General features: G+C 42.3%; 1 protein-coding gene across 3 annotated transcripts; it reads left to right on the plus strand.

Moving 5' to 3' along the window:
• Positions 1–517: 517 nt before the first annotated feature.
• Positions 518–16,059, plus strand: LOC129841984 (NACHT, LRR and PYD domains-containing protein 1 homolog). Of its 3 annotated transcripts, XM_055910353.1 has the most exons (9): positions 518–1,087; positions 1,346–1,519; positions 2,159–2,205; positions 2,342–2,891; positions 5,513–6,516; positions 7,124–7,161; positions 7,556–7,620; positions 7,753–7,965; positions 8,154–8,240. In XM_055910353.1, exons 2-8 carry the CDS (start codon positions 1,509–1,511, stop codon positions 7,925–7,927), a joined length of 1,890 nt encoding a protein of 629 aa, XP_055766328.1. In that variant the 5' UTR covers positions 518–1,087; positions 1,346–1,508; the 3' UTR covers positions 7,928–7,965; positions 8,154–8,240. The 3 variants fall into 3 exon arrangements, with proteins under 3 accessions (XP_055766328.1, XP_055766329.1, XP_055766330.1); XM_055910355.1 differs by lacking the exons at positions 518–1,087; positions 1,346–1,519; positions 2,159–2,205; ... (1 more) ...; positions 5,513–6,516; positions 7,124–7,161 and adding exons at positions 9,046–9,180; positions 9,308–9,440; positions 9,542–9,571; positions 12,221–12,503; positions 14,673–16,059 and having other exon boundaries at positions 7,315–7,620; positions 8,154–8,410; XM_055910354.1 differs by lacking the exons at positions 518–1,087; positions 1,346–1,519; positions 2,159–2,205; positions 8,154–8,240 and having other exon boundaries at positions 2,786–2,891; positions 7,753–7,833.
• Positions 16,060–19,612: the final 3,553 nt, after the last annotated feature.

Below are 19,612 nucleotides of genomic sequence, written 5' to 3' on the forward strand. Positions count from 1 at the left end.
TTTCTGGCTATTGTGGTAAGCTAATATAATGCTATATTGTGTTTTCGCTGTAAAACACTTAGAAAATCTGAAATATTGGCTGGATTCACAAGATCTGTGTCTTTCATTTGCTGTACGCTGTGTATTTTTAAGAAATGTTTTATGATGAGTAATTAGGTAATACACGATGGTTTCTGTAGTTATTCTAGTTGCTTTGGTGAGAGTTGTGATGGTGGCTGCAATGGTAAACTATGATTTATACCTGAAATATGCACATTTTTCTAACAAAACATATGCTATACAATAAATATGTTATCAGACTGTAATCTGATGAAGTTGTTTCTTGGTTAGTGGCTATTTATATCTTTATTTGGTCGAATTTGTGATAGCTACTGATGCAGTAAAAAAATGGTGGAGTAAAAAAAGTGGTGTCTTTTGCTATCGTGGTTAGCTAATAGATTTACATATTGTGTCTTCCCTGTAAAACATTTTAAAAATCAGAAATGATGGCTGGCTTCACAAGATGTGTTTCTTTCATCTGGTGTCTTGGACTTGTGATTTAATGATATTTAGATGCTAGTATTTACTTGTGACGCTATGCTAGGCTATGCTAGTCAGCTTTTTTACTGATGGGGGTGCTCCCGGATCCGGGTTTGGGAGGAACTAGAAGTTAAATATCTTCAGTATGAGTTATTATGTGGATGTTTTAAACATGTGTTAATCATGTGCTCTTCTGCCCTCTAGTCTGGGTCAATGTGGTCTGACAGAGGGTTGCTGTTCACATCTGGCCTCAGTCCTGAGTTCACCCAACTCACAACTGAAACAACTGGAGCTGAGAGACAATGACCTGCAGGACTCAGGAGTTACACTGCTGTCTGCTGGACTGGAGGATCCAGACTGTAAACTACACACACTGGGGTAAGTACAGCTGTTTCAGTCAGGTCAGTACTGAGCTGAGTTACACTGCTGTCTGCTGGACTGGAGGATCCAGACTGTAAACTACACACACTGGGGTAAGTACAGCTGTTTCAGTCAGGTCGGTACTGAGCTGAGTTACACTGCTGTCTGCTGGACTGGAGGATCCAGACTGTAAACTACACACACTGGGGTAAGTACAGCTGTTTCAGTCAGGTCGGTACTGAGCTGAGTTACACTGCTGTCTGCTGGACTGGAGGATCCAGACTGTAAACTACACACACTGGGATAAGTACAGCTGTTTCAGTCAGGTCGGTACTGAGCTTAGTAAAACAAATGATCAGAAAATCTTATTTATCACATTGTTTGTGTCATGGACAAATGGATGGGTGTCCTACAAGATGATTGACACCAGTGCATCAACCTAGACAGCTGTTGTGTGTCTCTGTAGGCTGTCTGGCTGTCTGGTCACAGAGGAGGGCTGTGCTGCTCTGTCTTCAGCTCTGAGGTCAAACCCCTCCCACCTGAAAGAGCTGGACCTGAGCTACAATCACCCAGGAGACTCTGCAGGGGGACTGCTTTCAGCTGCTCTGGTGGATCCCACATCTAAACTGATGAAGCTGAAGTAAGTCAGAATAGATGTCCTAATAGTGTGAGCAGCGGTTGTGTCATATTTAGTGTAGTAGGGTCAGTAACATGAGGACATGATGGTAGAATTAAGGGGAAGTTTACTCAGCAGGCTGAGCACTCCAACAAAGCATACATCATCACCACATGAATACTCTTCTTCTGCATCTCTGATATCCTGTTGGAATTGTACTCTGTTCTGTATGCAGTAGGTAGGATAGAATACCTGTATGTCTCTAGTAATCAATTGTACTTCGTTCTGTATACAGTAGGTAGTATAGAATACCTGTATGTCTCTAGTAATGAATTGTACTCCGTTCTGTATGTAGTAGGTAGGATAGAATACCTGTATGTCTCTAGTAATGAATTGTACTCTGTTCTGTATGCAGTAGGTAGGATAGAATACCTGTATGTCTCTAGTAATGAATTGTACTCCGTTCTGTATGCAGTAGGTAGGATAGAATACCTGTATGTCTCTAGTAATGAATTGTACTCCGTTCTGTATGCAGTAGGTAGGATAGAATACCTGTATGTCTCTAGTAATGAACTTGGATAGTGCACCAGAACACAACAATATGGTATAAATGTTGACTGCTTTATTAGGTCTTTGTCAGTCAATAACCTGTTTCTCCTACAGTGTGGATCATGGTGGAGAGTGCAGGCTGAAATCAGGGCTGAGGAAATGTAAGTCTCTTCAATCCTAATTAACTGCATATTCAGAACTATAGTAACATAGTAACTAATCAATACTTGTTATTTTCCTACAAAACAACGTTTTATGTGAAGATGTGGTTTGATTAAACTCTCCTTTTGTCTATAGATGCCTGTCATCTCACCCTGGACCCAAATACAGTAAACCCACACCTGCTACTGTCTGAGGGGAACAGGAAGGTGACACGGGTGGAAGAGAGGCAGCATTATGAAGACCATCCAGACAGATTTGACTGTCTTTACCAAGTTCTCTGCAGAGAAGTCATTTCTGGATGTCGTTATTACTGGGAGGTGGAGAGGGATGGTGACTGGGCTGACATTGGTGTAGTGTACAAAGGAATGAAGAGGAAGGGAAGGGAGGATGACAGTTGGATTGGACTCAATAGGAAGTCCTGGTGTTTATACTGCTATGATAGTGCTTATGAATTTATCCATGCTGGAGTCAACAGATCCATCTCTGGTCCTGTTTCTAAGAGAGTTGGTGTGTATCTGGACTGGTCAGCTGGTTCTTTGTCCTTCTATAGTGTGTCCTCCTCTGGTACACTGACACACCTCTACACAGAACACACCACATTCACTGAACCCCTCTATCCTGGATTTGGGGTTTACTCCTCCTCCTCAGTGACTCTGTGTCAGATAGATGACCAACACATTCAGAGGTGAGTCATAGATATGTTTAATCATTTGTTTCCTCTGGAATCATTTCTACAGTTCGATTAGTGGTGTGTTTTAATGTGTTCTGGTGGACCTACAGACAGTTAGATTAGTAGTAGTGGTGTGTTTTAATGTTTTCTGTTGGACCTACAGACAGTTAGATTAGTAGTAGTGGTGTGTTTTAATGTGTTCTGTTGGACCTACAGACAGTTAGATTAGTAGTAATGGTGTGTTTTAATGTGTTTTGTTGGACCTACAGACAGTTAGATTAGTCGTAGTGGTGTGTTTTAACCTGTTTGGGCTGCAAGCCCGACGTCGGTACAATTATGACAACAGCCAGCTCAAAGTGCAGGGCGCGAAATTCAAAAGATATTTTTTTTAAATATTTAACTTTCACACATTAACAAGTCCAATACAGCATATGAAAGGTACACATCTTGTGAATCAAGCCAACATGTCCGATTTTTAAAATGTTTTACAGGGAAGACAAAATATGTAAATCTATTAGCTAACCACGTTAGCAAAAGACACCACTTTTCTAACTCCATCAGTTTCTTACTCCATCACTAGCTTTCACAAATTCGACCAAATAAAGAAATAAATAGCCACTAACCAAGAAAAAACTTCATCAGATGACAGTCTGATAACATATTTATTGTATAGCATATGTTTTGTTCGAAAAATGTGCATATTTCAGGTATAAATCATAGTTTACATTTCAGCTACAATCAGAAATTGCACCGAAAGCAGCCATAATATTTACAGACACCAACGTCAAATACCTAATTACTCATCATAAAACATTTCTGAAAAATACATAGTGTGCAGCAATTGAAAGACAGGCATCTTGTGATTCCAGCCAATATTTCCGATTTATTAAATGTTTTACAGCGAAAACAAAATGTAGCGCTATATTAGCGTAGCCACAATAGCCAGAAACACTTGGGCGCCCACGACCAGTTCACATGCACGACAGATATATGAAATAACATCATAAATTGGGTCTTACTTTTGCTGATCTTTCATCAGAATGTTGAACAAGGTGTCCTTTGTCCAGATGAGTCGTTGTTTGGATTCAGAATGGCAACTTTCCCTCTTCATTTAGCATGGGCACTAGCCGAGTGGCACGGATCTCTCCAACGTAAACAAAGTCAGAGAACGGAACACGGCAAAACTCCCGAAAAAATTTCAATAATCTGATTAAACTATATTGAAAAAACATACATTACGATGATATGGTCACATGTATCAAATAAAATCAGAGCCGGAGATAGTTGTCGTCCATAACGGCAGCAAAACAGAAGGCAATCCCACTTCCAAGTCGCGCGCTTCAGAGTACCGGAAGTGGACGGTCATGTCAAAGAAATAGCTTTTATTCCACCTCAGACCAAGATAAACACAAAATTTCTTCTCTCACATCCTCTTGACACCCAGAGGAAGGCGTATGAAGTGTACGTAGACTCCTACGTGTCATGACCATGTATAGGCAGGAAGTTGAACAGAGCATATATTTCTGACATTCTACTTCCTGGTCAGGGAAAGTGCTGCCAAATGAGTTCTGTTTCACTCAGAGAAATAATTCAAACGGTTTTAGAAACTAGAGAGTGTTTTCTATCCAATAGTAATAATAATATGCATATTGTACGAGGAAGAATTGAGTACGAGGCCGTTTGAAATGGGCACGATTTCACTGGCTACTCAACACTTTCCCTTGCAGCCATAAGAAGTTTTAATGTGTTCTGGTGGACCTACAGACAGTTAGATTAGTAGTAGTGGTGTGATTTAATGTGTTCTGTTGGACCTACAGACAGTTAGATTAGTAGTAGTGTTGTGTTTTAATGTGTTCTGTTGGACCTACAGACAGTTAGATTAGTAGTAGTGGTGTGTTTTAATGTGTTCTGTTGGACCTACAGACAGTTAGATTAGTAGTAGTGGTGTGATTTAATGTGTTCTGTTGGACCTACAGACAGTTAGATTAGTAGTAGTGGTGTGTTTTAATGTGTTCTGTTGGACCTACAGACAGTTAGATTAGTAGTAATAGTGTGTTTTAATGTATTCTGTTGGACCTACAGACAGTTAGATTAGTAGTAGTGGTGTGTATTAATGTGTTCTGTTGGACCTACAGACAGTTAGATTAGTAGTAGTGGTGTGTTTTAATGTGTTCTGTTGGACCTACAGACAGTTAGATTAGTAGTAGTGGTGTGTTTTAATGTGTTCTGTTGGACCTACAGACAGTTAGATTAGTAGTAGTGGTGTGTTTTAATGGGTTCTGTTGGACCTACAGACAGTTAGATTAGTGGTGTGGTTTAATCCAGAGTGATTTACAGTAGTGAGTGCATACATTTTTCGTACGTTTCTTTTTCCCCCCTGATGGTCCTCCGTGGGAATCGAACCCACAACCCTAACATTGCAAGCACCATACCAACTGGGCTACAAAGGACCACATTTTGGAGATGACTTAGTGGGTTGTGTCACATTTAGGCAATGCACCCTACATAGGGAGCTGTTCTGTCACCCTTTATACAGCCTTTGTACTGCTTATGAAGACTGTATGTATGCTATATAAATCCTTTATAAGTTGTATTTAGTTTAATCACAGTCTATCCTTCTGCTTTACCAACACCAGAGAACATGGTGGAGAGAGTTGGATCAAGCCTGGACCTGAGGACACCAGAGACCATGGTGGAGAATGTTGGATCAAGCCTGGACCTGAGGACACCAGAGAACATGGTGGACAGTGTTGGATCAAGTCTGGACCTGAGGACACCAGAGACCATGGTGGAGAGTGTTGGATCAAGCCTGGACCTGAGAACACCAGAGACCATGGTGGAGAGTGTTGGATCAAGTCTGGACCTGAGGACACCAGAGACCATGGTGGAGAGAGTTGGATCAAGCCTGGACCTGAGAACACCAGAGACCATGGTGGAGAGTGTTGGATCAAGCCTGGACCTGAGAACACCAGAGACCATGGTGGAGAGTGTTGGATCAAGTCTGGACCTGAGGACACCAGAGACCTTGGTGGAGAGTGTTGGATCAAGCCTGGACCTGAGAACACCAGAGACCATGGTGGAGAGAGTTGGATCAAGCCTGGACCTGAGGACACCAGAGACCATGGTGGAGAGTGTTGGATCAAGCCTGGACCTGAGGACACCAGAGAACATGGTGGACAGTGTTGGATCAAGTCTGGACCTGAGGACACCAGAGACCATGGTGGAGAGTGTTGGATCAAGCCTGGACCTGAGAACACCAGAGACCATGGTGGAGAGTGTTGGATCAAGTCTGGACCTGAGGACACCAGAGACCATGGTGGAGAGAGTTGGATCAAGCCTGGACCTGAGAACACCAGAGACCATGGTGGAGAGTGTTGGATCAAGCCTGGACCTGAGAACACCAGAGACCATGGTGGAGAGTGTTGGATCAAGTCTGGACCTGAGGACACCAGAGACCATGGTGGAGAGTGTTGGATCAAGCCTGGACCTGAGAACACCAGAGACCATGGTGGACAGTGTTGGATCAAGCCTGGACCTGAGAACACCAGAGAGCATGGTGGAGAGTGTTGGATCAAGCCTGGACCTGAGAACACCAGAGACCATGGTGGAGAGTGTTGGATCAAGCCTGGACCTGAGAAATGTGAGTTAACTAATTTAATTGTTTTAAAATCTATATGCGATGAAAGCGTTCATTACACTTGAGTCCCAGGCAAGGAACACAATCATGATCTATTTGGTCAATACAAACTTAAAGGTAGAGTCAGCGATATGACGTATGTGCACAAAGTAAACGGCATTGTGGGCCAATTTCTGCAACAACTAAGAGCGTTTTAACAAGATGCTAAACTTCTCTGTTTTGGTCCCGTGGCTGACACTCTGCTAGAGAGTGAAGAGAACATCCTAGGATCTAGCAGAATGTGTGTGACTGTGAGAGAGAGAAGTCAGGCATCTTGCACCACAATATCTGTGGTGCTGCTCGTACATCATCATTTAGCTGACTCTACCTTTAAGCTCTCATCCTAGGATCTAGCAGAAATCAGGCCCCAACATCTACAAAACATGGACCAGAACAATGTTATTTCCTGCTTCCACAAACATTAATTATTATAACACTAATGTCAGATTATGGTTTGCTAATGATTGTTCATTCTGAGACTGTTGCTCACTTATATTCATTTTTATTACAAGTCTTGTCACGAATACCACTTATTACATTGTCAATTTTAAATAACTACTTTTGACTTTAGGGATTCCTCAGAGCTGTAAGACCTGTGACCATGTTGAGGTAAGTCATGATGTCAATTCTTACTTTTACATACCTGCAGGAGTCAGGCACAGTCTCAAAGCCAGGTGTGTACTGACCAACCATTCATACTGGGATATAGACAGTCCTGTGTTCTGCTTGTAGGCATGCAGGATTTTAGCTGTTGTCATATTTTGTCATTAGAAAGTTTAATTGATAATTCACCAGCATTCCATGTAACATTGAATAAATACATTACAATAGTTACTTTGGTTAATGGGCCAGTTTCCCAGACACAGATTAAGTCTAGTCCTGGACCTTAAATAACTTTCTATTGAAACTTCCATTGGGCATGCTTTTTAGTCCAGCACTAGACTCAATCTGTGTCCAGGAAACAGGCCCCATATGTATAACTGACATGCTTGTCCTTGTTCAGGACTCCACACACTGGCTTCAGATTGAACCCTTGACTTCCACTGTCCAGGGAGTGACAATGTTCAGGTAAAATAACTACTTATAACATTTCATTCCACTTGCTAGTGTATTTCCCCATTTCCTTTGGGAATAGTCTTCTAATCCAACCTCTCCATTTGACCAATGAACCTCTCTCCCATATCTTGTTGTTGCCCTCAGGCACAGGACACCCAAAGGGAGTTATGAGTGCACAGTGTCTGGGCTCCGCTGGCTGTGTGAGAGATGTCATCCTGAAGTATCACTTCAGGAACTGGGAACCCTACAGTCAACTTCTGAAAGACATGCAGTACACACAAGGGGGTCCATTGCTGGACATCACTATGGAGTTAGGTGAACTGGAGGAAGTTCATCTGCCACACTGTGTCTGTTTAGGTAAAACCATATAGAAATAGTATTCAGAAAGACATTTCCATGTAACTGAGTTTCACTTCCTGAGTTTATGAATGAACTATTCTGGGAGTTTGAGTTTACTGTGATCTGGTACTGCATATTCTTTGTGTTTTAGTAGGATGAATAATACAATATTTGTCTTTCTCTCTCCTGTTTATTGTGTTGTTCAGGGACCAACCCTTCCCTGAGGAATGAGATGAAGATTCTTCATGTAGAGGAACATGGAGTGTCTTTAGAGGAAGTGCATGAGGTCACCAGATTCCATGCTAAGATTCTCCATCCCAAGTTCTCAGTTATCTCTCTGATACTGAGATTACTGTCTTGGAACATAGATGTCCACTGTGACGTGGTCCTCTATTTGGCAGTAAAAAGGTCAACAGTAATTTCAAGGCTGTACCTGCTCCTCAGAAACTCGAGTCAGAAAGAGGTGAGCCACTATCATTGAAGTGACAACAGTATGTTGAAACTTACTAAAGGAAAGCTGATAGTTTGTTGAAAATCTCTAGATTACAAAGACAACATGCAGCTCAGTGAGAAATCTATTTCTGTCTCATTAATTTGAAGAGCCAGTAGATGGCACTCTTCCCTCTGGTCGGAGGAGAACCCAATGCCCCAGGGCAGTGAAGGGGACATTTCCCTGTGTAGGGTGCTGTCTTTCAGATGGGACGTTAAACTGGTGTCCTCTCCATGGTCACTGAAGATCCCATGGCACTTATCGTAAGAGTAGGGATGTTAACCCCGGTGTCTTGGCTAAATTCCCAATCTGGCCCCCATACCATCATGGCTACCTAATCATCCCCAGGTTCCAATTGGCTAATTTTCCCCCTCTCCTCTCCCCTGTAACTCTTCCCCAGGTCGTTGCTGTAAAAGAGAATCTCTTCTCAGTCAACTTACCTGGTACACCTTTAACATATTATCCTGGTAAAATAGGGATAGTAATACAATAACAATAGTGTACACATTTTTTGTTGTTGACAAAAATGGATTGCTCAGTGAGCTGCATGTTGTGTGAATTACGAGACTACATTGTTCTGACTGACTACTACATTGCTCATTTTTTAGGCTGTTCAGGAACGGGAGAAAAATCAGGTGTCCAAAGGATTTTCAGAATTCGTCCTGTCAAGTCCAAACGGGTCCTTAAAGCTGAACAGTTGGTTTGCGTTCAAGAATCCCCTCTCCAAGTCCATCAATCCAGAGGTGCAGTTTTATCAGGCTGAGGACATGAATCTGTCATATTGTATATGAATAACTGGAATATCATTCTATTTCACTATTTCTCTCTCTGTCTGTTGTCTCAATCGTTGCACCATATGGCCTCCTACAGAAGATTCAGCTGTTACCTGCAGACACCACACCAAGCTGTTGTAAGATGATTATGGGAAACACAGGGGTTGACATTGAGATGGAGTTAATCGGGGATGATGAGAGGACAGTATGGAAATCAGTGGTATCAAAAGGTAAGAAATACTAGACATGAACAGTATGTCAATCATAAATGTCCTTTTCTAACAGATGCTATTAACATGTTTTATGATATTTTCTATTGTTTGTTTTTCAGACGTATACAGCAACGACTCTCATCCAATATGTAAGTTTGCTTTTGTGGACGAGGTTTATAAAACGGGTTACAGAGCTAACATATCTTCAAGTTGTGATGAAGAACACTGATGAAGGTCTTCATGAGTCGTGTTCAGTGGGGTGATGAAGGTCTTCATGAGACGTGTTCAGTGGGGTGATGAAGGTCTTCATGAGTCATGTTCAGTGGGGTGATGAAGGTCTTCATGAGTCATGTTCAGTGGGGTGATGAAGGTCTTCATGAGTCATGTTCAGTGGGGTGATGAAGTTCTTCATGAGTCATGTTCAGTGGGGTGATGAAGGTCTTCATGAGTCGTGTTCAGTGGGGTGATGAAGTTCTTCATGAGACGTGTTCAGTGGGGTGATGAAGGTCTTCATGAGTCATGTTCAGTGGGGTGATGAAGTTCTTCATGAGTCATGTTCAGTGGGGTGATGAAGGTCTTCATGAGTCGTGTTCAGTGGGGTGATGAAGGTCTTCATGAGTCGTGTTCAGTGGGGTGATGAAGGTCTTCATGAGTCGTGTTCAGTGGGGTGATGAAGGTCTTCATGAGTCATGTTCAGTGGGGTGATGAAGGTCTTCATGAGTCGTGTTCAGTGGGGTGATGAAGGTCGTCATGAGTCGTGTTCAGTGGGGTGATGAAGGTCTTCATGAGTCGTGTTCAGTGGGGTGATGAAGGTCTTCATGAGTCGTGTTCAGTGGGGTGATGAAGGTCTTCATGAGTCGTGTTCAGTGGGGTGATGAAGGTCTTCATGAGTCGTGTTCAGTGGGGTGATGAAGGTCTTCATGAGTCGTGTTCAGTGGGGTGTTGAAGGTCTTCATGAGTCGTGTTCAGTGGAGTGTAATGATACAGACCATTCAGACAGAAATACAGAGCCTTTCAAAAGTATCTGCATCACATGTTATTGTTTTACAAGGTGGGATTAAAAGGGATTTCATTGTCATTTCTAGTCAACAATCTACACAAAATACTCTAATGTCAAATAATATATATATTTAGATTGATAGAAATTCAATATCTAAAATGGTTGTTCCATAAGTATTCAGCCCCCCGAGTCAATACTTAGAAACACCTTTGGCAGTGATTACAGCTGGGAGTCTTCTTGGGTAAGTCTCTAAGAGTCATTACAGCTGGTAGTCTTCTTGGGTAAGTCTCTAAGAGTCATCACAGCTGGGAGTCTTCTTGGGTAAGTCTCTAAGAGTCTTTACAGCTGGGAGTCTTCTTGGGTAAGTCTCTAAGAGCTTTACACACCTGGATTGTACAATATTAGCCCACTGTTATTTTCATAATTCTTCAAGCTCTGTCAAGATGTTGGAGATCATGACTAGACAGCCATTTAAGTCTTGCCATAGATTTACAAGCAGATTTAAGTCAGAACTGTAACTTGGCCACTCAGGAACATTCAATGTCTTCTTGGTGAGCAACTCCAGTGTAGATTTGGCCTTGTGTTGTAGGTTATTGTCCTGCTGAAAGGTGAATTCCTCTCCCAGTGTCTGGTGTAAAGCAGACTGAAGCAGGTTTTCCTCTAGGATTTTGTCTGTTCTTAGTTCCATTCCATTTATTTTCATCCTGAAAAACTCTCCAGTATTTGCTGATGACAAGCATACCCATACCATGACGCAGCCACCACCATGCTGGACAGTAAGGAGGCAGTTACTCAGTGATGTGTTGGATTTGCACCAAACAAAAGGCTTTACATTTAGGCCAAAAAGTGCATTCCTTTGCCGTGTTTTTTTCTTCAGTATTACTTTAATACCTTGTTGCATACAAGTTGCATGTTTTGGAATATTTTTATTCTGTATATTTTGTATTCTTCTTTTCACTCTCTCGTTTAAGTCGTTATTAAGGAGTCACTACAATGTTGTTGATCCATCCTCAATTTTCTCCCATCACAGACATTGAACTCTGTAACTGTTTTAAATTTCACCAATGTCCTGATGGTAACATCCCTGACAGTTTCCTTCCTGTCTTGCAGCTCAGTTCAGAAGGACGACTGTATCTTTGATGTGTCTGGGTGGTTTAATAAGTAATCCACAGAATAATTATTAACTTGACCATGCTTACAGAGATATTAAATGTCATATTTTATTACTGTTACCCATTTACCAATCACTGCCCTTCTTCATGAGGCTTTCAAAAAGATCCCTGGTCTTTGTGTAAAGTTGAATCTGTGCTTGAAATGCGATACTTGACTGAGGGACCTTCCAGATGTTGTATCTATGGGGGACAGGTCCACTTTGACATTACAGAGTATTTTCAGTGGATTGATGACAAAACATTACAATTAAATCCATTTTAATCCCAGCATGTAACACAATAGAGAAATCCAAGGGGTATGAACTTTTTTGCAAGGCTCTGTATGTTATGTAGAATAGACAATCGTGTCAGCCAGGGTAGGCGTCAATTCCAAATAAGTCAGTCAATTCAGGAAGTAAACTGAAATTCCAATTCAATAACTGGAAAATGGCATCTATTTTCAATGACTAGTGGGAAGAAAAAAATGTGTTTAAATTGACTGACTTGAATATGAATTGACTACAACCCTGGAGTCAGCTCTATACAAGAAATTACTATCAGAGGAATGATAACTAGAGAGACTGTTAGATGTAGAAACAGCTGCTGTTCACCCTAAAGCCATATTCATTTAATTCACCTCCCTTCAGCATTAACAGTCCCTGGGATTCCTGCTGAGGAGTTTCTGAAGAAACACAGGGCTAAACTCATTCAGGGAGTCAAAAACCCAATGCCAATAGCAGATTATCTGCTGTCAAAGGACATGATTGGTGATGAAGAGTACTCCAGAATAACAGCTGAAACAACTGAACAGGAGCGAATGAGAGAACTACTGAATGCAGTCCTCCCTAAAGGACCAGAAGTGATGGGAGCTTGTCTCAAAGCTCTCAGTGAACATGAACACCATCTTGTTAAGTACTTGAGTGAATCTAGGTAAGACCCTTTTCTTTTCTCCCTCCCTTGAATATGTGGGATGATTAAATATAGGTCAAATAAAAACATAGCTACCCAGATCAAAGAGAAAGTATTTTTCAGAATGGAAGCATGTTTTTGTGTTGCTGCCTGTAATAAATGTATCTTAGTATAGTTCTATCATAGGACCATCATCACATCATTATCTCAGGTGTATCATAGGACCATCATCACATCATTATCTCAGGTGTATCATAGGACCATCATCACATTATCTCAGGTGTATCATAGGACCATCATCACATCATTATCTCAGGTGTATCATAGGACCATCATCACATCATTATCTCAGGTGTATCATAGGACCATCATCACATCATTATCTCAGGTGTATTATAGGACCATCATCACATCATTATCTCAGGTGTATCATAGGACCATCATCACATCATTATCTCAGGTGTATCATAGGACAATCATCACATCATTATCTCAGGTGTATCATAGGACCATCATCACATCATTATCTCAGATGTATCATAGGACCATCATCACATCATTATCTCAGGTGTATCATAGGACCATCATCACATCATTATCTCAGGTGTATCATAGGACCATCATCACATCATTATCTCAGGTGTATCATAGGACCATCATCACATCATTATCTCAGGTGTAACATAGGACCATCATCACATCATTATCTCAGGTGTAACATAGGACCATCATCACATCATTATCTCAGGTGTATCATAGGACCATCATCACATCATTATCTCAGGTGTATCATAGGACCATCATCACATCATTATCTCAGGTGTATCATAGGACCATCATCACATCATTATCTCAGGTGTATCATAGGACCATCATCACATCATTATCTCAGGTGTATCATAGGACCATCATCACATCATTATCTCAGGTGTATCATAGGACCATCATAACATCATTATCTCAGGTGTATCATAGGACCATCATCACATCATTATCTCAGGTGTATCATAGGACCATCATCACATCATTATCTCAGGTGTATCATAGGACCATCATCACATCATTATCTCAGGTGTATCATAGGACCATCATCACATCATTATCTCAGGTGTATCATAGGACCATCATAACATCATTATCTCAGGTGTATCATAGGACCATCATCACATCATTATCTCAGGTGTATCATAGGACCATCATCACATCATTATCTCAGGTGTATCATAGGACCATCATCACATCATTATCTCAGGTGTATCATAGGACCATCATCACATCATTATCTCAGGTGTATCATAGGACCATCATCACATCATTATCTCAGGTGTATCATAGGACCATCATCACATCATTATCTCAGGTGTATCATAGGACCATCATCACATCATTATCTCAGGTGTATCATAGGACCATCATCACATCCTTATCTCAGGTGTATCATAGGACCATCATCACATCATTATCTCAGGTGTATCATAGGACCATCATCACATCATTATCTCAGGTGTATCATAGGACCATCATAACATCATTATCTCAGGTGTATCATAGGACCATCATCACATCATTATCTCAGGTGTATCATAGGACCATCATCACATCATTATCTCAGGTGTATCATAGGAACATCATCACATCATTATCTCAGGTGTATTATAGGACCATCATCACATCATTATCTCAGGTGTATCATAGGAACATCATCACATCATTATCTCGGTGTATCATAGGACCATCATCACATCATTATCTCAGGTGTATCATAGGACCATCATCACATCATTATCTCAGGTGTATCATAGGACCATCGTCACATCATTATCTCAGGTGTATCATAGGACCATCATCACATCATTATCTCAGGTGTATCATAGGACCATCATCACATCATTATCTCAGGTGTATCATAGGACCATCATCACATCATTATCTCAGGTGTATCATAGGACCATCATCACATCATTATCTCAGGTGTATCATAGGACCATCATCACATCATTATCTCAGGTGTATCATAGGACCATCATCACATCATTATCTCAGGTGTATCATAGGACCATCATCACATCATTATCTCAGGTGTATCATAGGACCATCATCACATCATTATCTCAGGTGTATCTCACTCCTCATTCTTCTCCATACTTTCTGATCTCTCTCTTCCCTTCTCCTCCATCCTCTGTCTTGTAGCACCTAATCTGAAGATGCTGAGGCCTGTCTCCTAGTCTGTGGACAAAGACACTTCTTCACCTAATCTGAAGATGCTGAGGGCTGTCTCCTAGTCTGTGGACAAAGACACTTCTCCACCTAATCTGAAGATGCTGAGGGCTGTCTCCTAGTCTGTGGACAAAGACACTTCTTCACCTAATCTGAAGATGCTGAGGGCTGTCTCCTAGTCTGTGGACAAAGACACTTCTCCACCTAATCTGAAGATGCTGAGGGCTGTCTCCTAGTCTGTGGACAAAGACACTTCTCCACCTAATCTGAAGATGCTGAGGCCTGTCTCCTAGTCTGTGAACAAAGACACTTCTCCACCTAATCTGAAGATACTGAGGGCTGTCTCCTAGTCTGTGGACAAAGACACTTCTCCACCTAATCTGAAGATGCTGAGGGCTGTCTCCTAGTCTGTGGACAAAGACACTTCTCCACCTAATCTGAAGATGCTGAGGTCTGTCTCCTAGTCTGTGGACAAAGACACTTCTCCACCTAATCTGAAGATGCTGAGGCCTGTCTCCTAGTCTGTGGACAAAGACACTTCTTCACCTAACCTGAAGATACTAAGGCCTGTCTCCTAGTCTGTGGACAAAGACACTTAAATTACTGTTAGGGAAATTATGTTTCCTTTTCTTTTAACAAATGTCTGTGTTTTATTCATGTGCTGTTCTATAAACCAATGTGTGTTCGTCAAGTGGCTGACTGTACAAATCCTCACTATCAGTAGCTGTAATTTGGCAGTAAACCCAGATTATGTTTTGAGAACGAGATATCTCAGTTTCAAGGTCTCATCTTAGAGAGAAGAAGACTGGTGAGGTGTTGGTCTGTCAAATGCTATGAACCAGTATTGCGGTTAGCTAGTTGCGAGGATCCAGATGAAAATGTTCAGTTTGCGGTAGGAATCCGGGGATATGGAGAGAAAAATAGGTCCTTTATGCTCTGGTTTGAGTCACGTTGTATGAACTGGCGAGAGCTTTCCGAGCTCAAGGTTAGCTGATGACCGCTAGCAGTGGTTTGCTGACTGATAGCTGGTAGCTGGCTAGCTTCAGTTGAGGGATTCCAGATCCGAAGTAGAAATACTTTAGAAAAAAAAACAGACCCACGCCACATTGGGTGAGGCGGGTTGTAGGAGTGGATTTAGAAGTTGAGGTTTAAGAAAATATTTTTAAAAGAATGTGAAGAAAAAGATATATAAAAAGATATATACAAGGGACACGACAGGACAAAGACGTCTGACTGCTACGCCATCTTGGATTTATGTTGGATCATTTTGTTGGTTATTTGTATTACTGCTGTTACCATGGCAACTTTCTGGTAATAATTGCTTTAATGTTGTTAACAAATATCAATGCTATATTATTATTTGTGCTATAAAGAATATTGACTTTATTGCTTTTTTCATATTGTTAAAAAACATTCTCAGTCTGCTAACATTTCCTCAAAAAATGTTACAAATTTCGACCATTTGTATTATTTTTCATCATCATCACCTTTATTTTTACATTTACATTTAAGTCATTTAGCAGACGCTCTTATCCAGAGCGACTTACAAATTGGTGCATTCACCTTATGACATCCAGTGGAACAGCCACTTTACAATAGTGCTTCTAAATCTTTTAAGGGGGGGGGGGGGGGGGGGCAGAAGGATTGCTTTATCCTATCCTAGGTATTCCTTGAAGAGGTGGGGTTTCAGGTGTCTCCGGAAGGTGGTGATTGACTCCGCTGTCCTAGCGTCGTGAGGGAGTTTGTTCCACCATTGGGGTGCCAGAGCAGCGAACAGTTTTGACTGGGCTGAGCGGGAACTGTACTTCCTCAGTGGTAGGGAGGCGAGCAGGCCAGAGGTGGATGAACGCAGTGCCCTTGTTTGGGTGTAGGGCCTGATCAGAGCCTGAAGGTACTGAGGTGCCGTTCCCCTCACAGCTCCGTAGGCAAGCACCATGGTCTTGTAGCGGATGCGAGCTTCAACTGGAAGCCAGTGGAGAGAGCGGAGGAGCGGGGTGACGTATTTATTTTTAAGGAAAATCACCGAGGTCACGACCTTATTGTTTCTAGGTCTTGGTTATTTTTATTGGCAGAACGGAGGTGAAGCGAAGCAGCGGCACCATTGAGCTATAATAAGAGACCCTTTCCTCTACTTCCTTATAAATGGACTTCCTGTTTCAACACAGTGGGCGGATTCAACACCTATAGGTTTATTGGTTGATATTTATGTCATGTAAAGTCTTCATACACTTAATACAAGTATTCAGTCTATAAATTAAGATTCTTTCTAGTAAAAGTGCAATTACATTTTTTCTTTTTTGAGGTGATGTTTTGCAGTGTTACCAGGAGAGGGCAGTGTGACACAACAACCAGGTCTGGCTGAAGGACTCTAGACCAGTGGTTCCCAACCTGTGCTCCGTGGGGGTGGTGCAGCTGGTCCACAATTATTTTTTAGGTTGTAGTATTTTATTATTCAAATATAATAACAGGAGTATTACTGGTATTATAAGCAATTTTACATTCCTTTTCACAATGCAAATAGTTCATGATAATAAGTCTTTACAGGCCTTGTTACATTCACATGTATTGAAAGAATTTAACCCGCAATATATTTGATGTGAAAAATATCAGCGACTCTGTGAATGGTGAATGGTGGTCCTCAAGAGCTTTTGACGGTGATTTGATGGTCTCCAGAATGGGAAAGGTTGGGAACCACTGAGATAGACAGACAGTCACATCTGTGAGGTAACATGATAGGATGGGAACCACTGAGCTAGTCAGTCACATCTGTGTGTTAACATGATAGGATGGGAACTGCTGAGCTAGTCAGTCACATCTGTGTGGTAACATGATAGGATGGGAACTGCTGAGCTAGACAGTCACATCTGTGTGGTAACATGATAGGATGGGAACCACTGAGCTAGTCAGTCACATCTGTGTGGTAATAAACATGATAGGATGGGAACTGCTGAGCTAGTCAGTCACATCTGTGTGGTAATAAACATGATAGGATGGGAACTGCTGAGCTAGTCAGTCACATCTGTGTGTTAATAAACATGATAGGATGGGAACTGCTGAGACAGACAGTCACATCTGTGTGGTAACATGATAGGATGGGAACCGCTGAGATAGACAGTCACATCTGTGAGGTAACATGATAGGATGGGAACCGCTGAGATAGACAGTCACATCTGTGTGGTAACATGATAGGATGGGAACCGCTGAGATAGACAGTCACATCTGTGTGGTCACATGACAGGATGGGTAACCAATGATATACAATGATTCTGCAAACCCCAAAACAGACTGATTAGAATGTATAGTAGATGACATTACATTGAACTAATCACAGTAATCAGAGACCAACTCACATACACAGTTTAAACAAAGACACACACAGAATGTATTACATGTATTTGACAGGGATTTTGCACATCAATCAACATTTCTGTAAATGTGCCAGATTTAGCCAGCTAGCTAGTTTTTAAATGTAGTCCCTGGGCAGGTAGATAAACATAAAAAAATACATTAAAAAACATTTGGTAAAACATTGTGTATAGATGGGGGCTGATTGTCCTTCAGCCACTCTCAAGTCATTGGTAAAGGAGTGACAGGTTACACAGCTCCTTATGTCTGTCAATGCTCAATGTGTTCCAGACGTGAGGCTCTCACTGAGAAAGCTGCTGATAGTCTGAGGTGGTTGTGTTGATGTTCAGTCTCTCTCATGAACCTCTAACAGGCCAACACTGTACAATATATTCATAAAATACATTTATGTTGAATGTGTCTAGGACTGAAGGACCCTCCTGCTAGATAGGGGTCCAGCTAGGTACCTAGTGGAGGACTAACCCTCCTGCTAGATAGGGGTCCAGCTAGGTACCTAGTGGAGGACTGACCCTCCTGCTAGATAGGGGTCCAGCTAGGTACCTATTGGATGACTGACCCTCCTGCTAGATAGGGGTCCAGCTAGGTACCTAGTGGAGGACTGACCCTCCTGCTAGATAGGGGTCCAGCTAGGTACCTATTGGATGACTGACCCTCCTGCTAGATAGGGGTCCAGCTAGGTACCTAGTGGAGGACTGACCCTCCTGCTAGATAGGGGTCCAGCTAGGTACCTATTGGATGACTGACCCTCCTGCTAGATAGGGGTCCAGCTAGGTACCTAGTGGAGGACTGACTGACCCTCCTGCTAGATAGGGGTCCAGCTAGGTACCTAGTGGATGACTGACCCTCCTGCTAGATAGGGGTCCAGCTAGGTACCTAGTGGAGGACTGACTGACCCTCCTGCTAGATAGGGGTCCAGCTAGGTACCTAGTGGAGGACTGACTGACCCTCCTGCTAGATAGGGGTCCAGCTAGGTACCTAGTGTAGGACTGACTGACCCTTCTGCTAGATAGGGGTCCAGCTAGGTACCTAGTGGAGGACTGACCCTCCTGCTAGATAGGGGTCCAGCTAGGTACCTAGTGGAGGACTAACTGACTCTCCTGCTAGATAGGGGTCCAGCTAGGTACCTAGTGTATGACTAACCCTCCTGCTAGATAGGGGTCCAGCTAGGTACCTAGTGGAGGACTGACTGACCCTCCTGCTAGATAGGGGTCCAGCTAGGTACCTAGTGGAGGACTGACTGACCCTCCTGCTAGATAGGGGTCCAGCTAGGTACCTAGTGGAGGACTGACTGACCCTCCTGCTAGATAGGGGTCCAGCTAGGTACCTAGTTGAGGACTGACTGACCCTCCTGCTAGATAGGGGTCCAGCTAGGTACCTAGTGGAGGACTGACCCTCCTGCTAGATAGGGGTCCAGCTAGGTACCTAGTGGAGGACTAACTGACCCTCCTGCTAGATAGGGGTCCAGCTAGGTACCTAGTGTAGGACTGACTGACCCTCCTGCTAGATAGGGGTCCAGCTAGGTACCTAGTGTAGGACTGACTGACCCT

The sequence above is a fragment of the Salvelinus fontinalis genome, unplaced genomic scaffold (genome assembly GCF_029448725.1).
Source record: "Salvelinus fontinalis isolate EN_2023a unplaced genomic scaffold, ASM2944872v1 scaffold_0005, whole genome shotgun sequence".
In the NCBI taxonomy this organism is placed as follows: Eukaryota; Metazoa; Chordata; class Actinopteri; order Salmoniformes; family Salmonidae; genus Salvelinus; species Salvelinus fontinalis.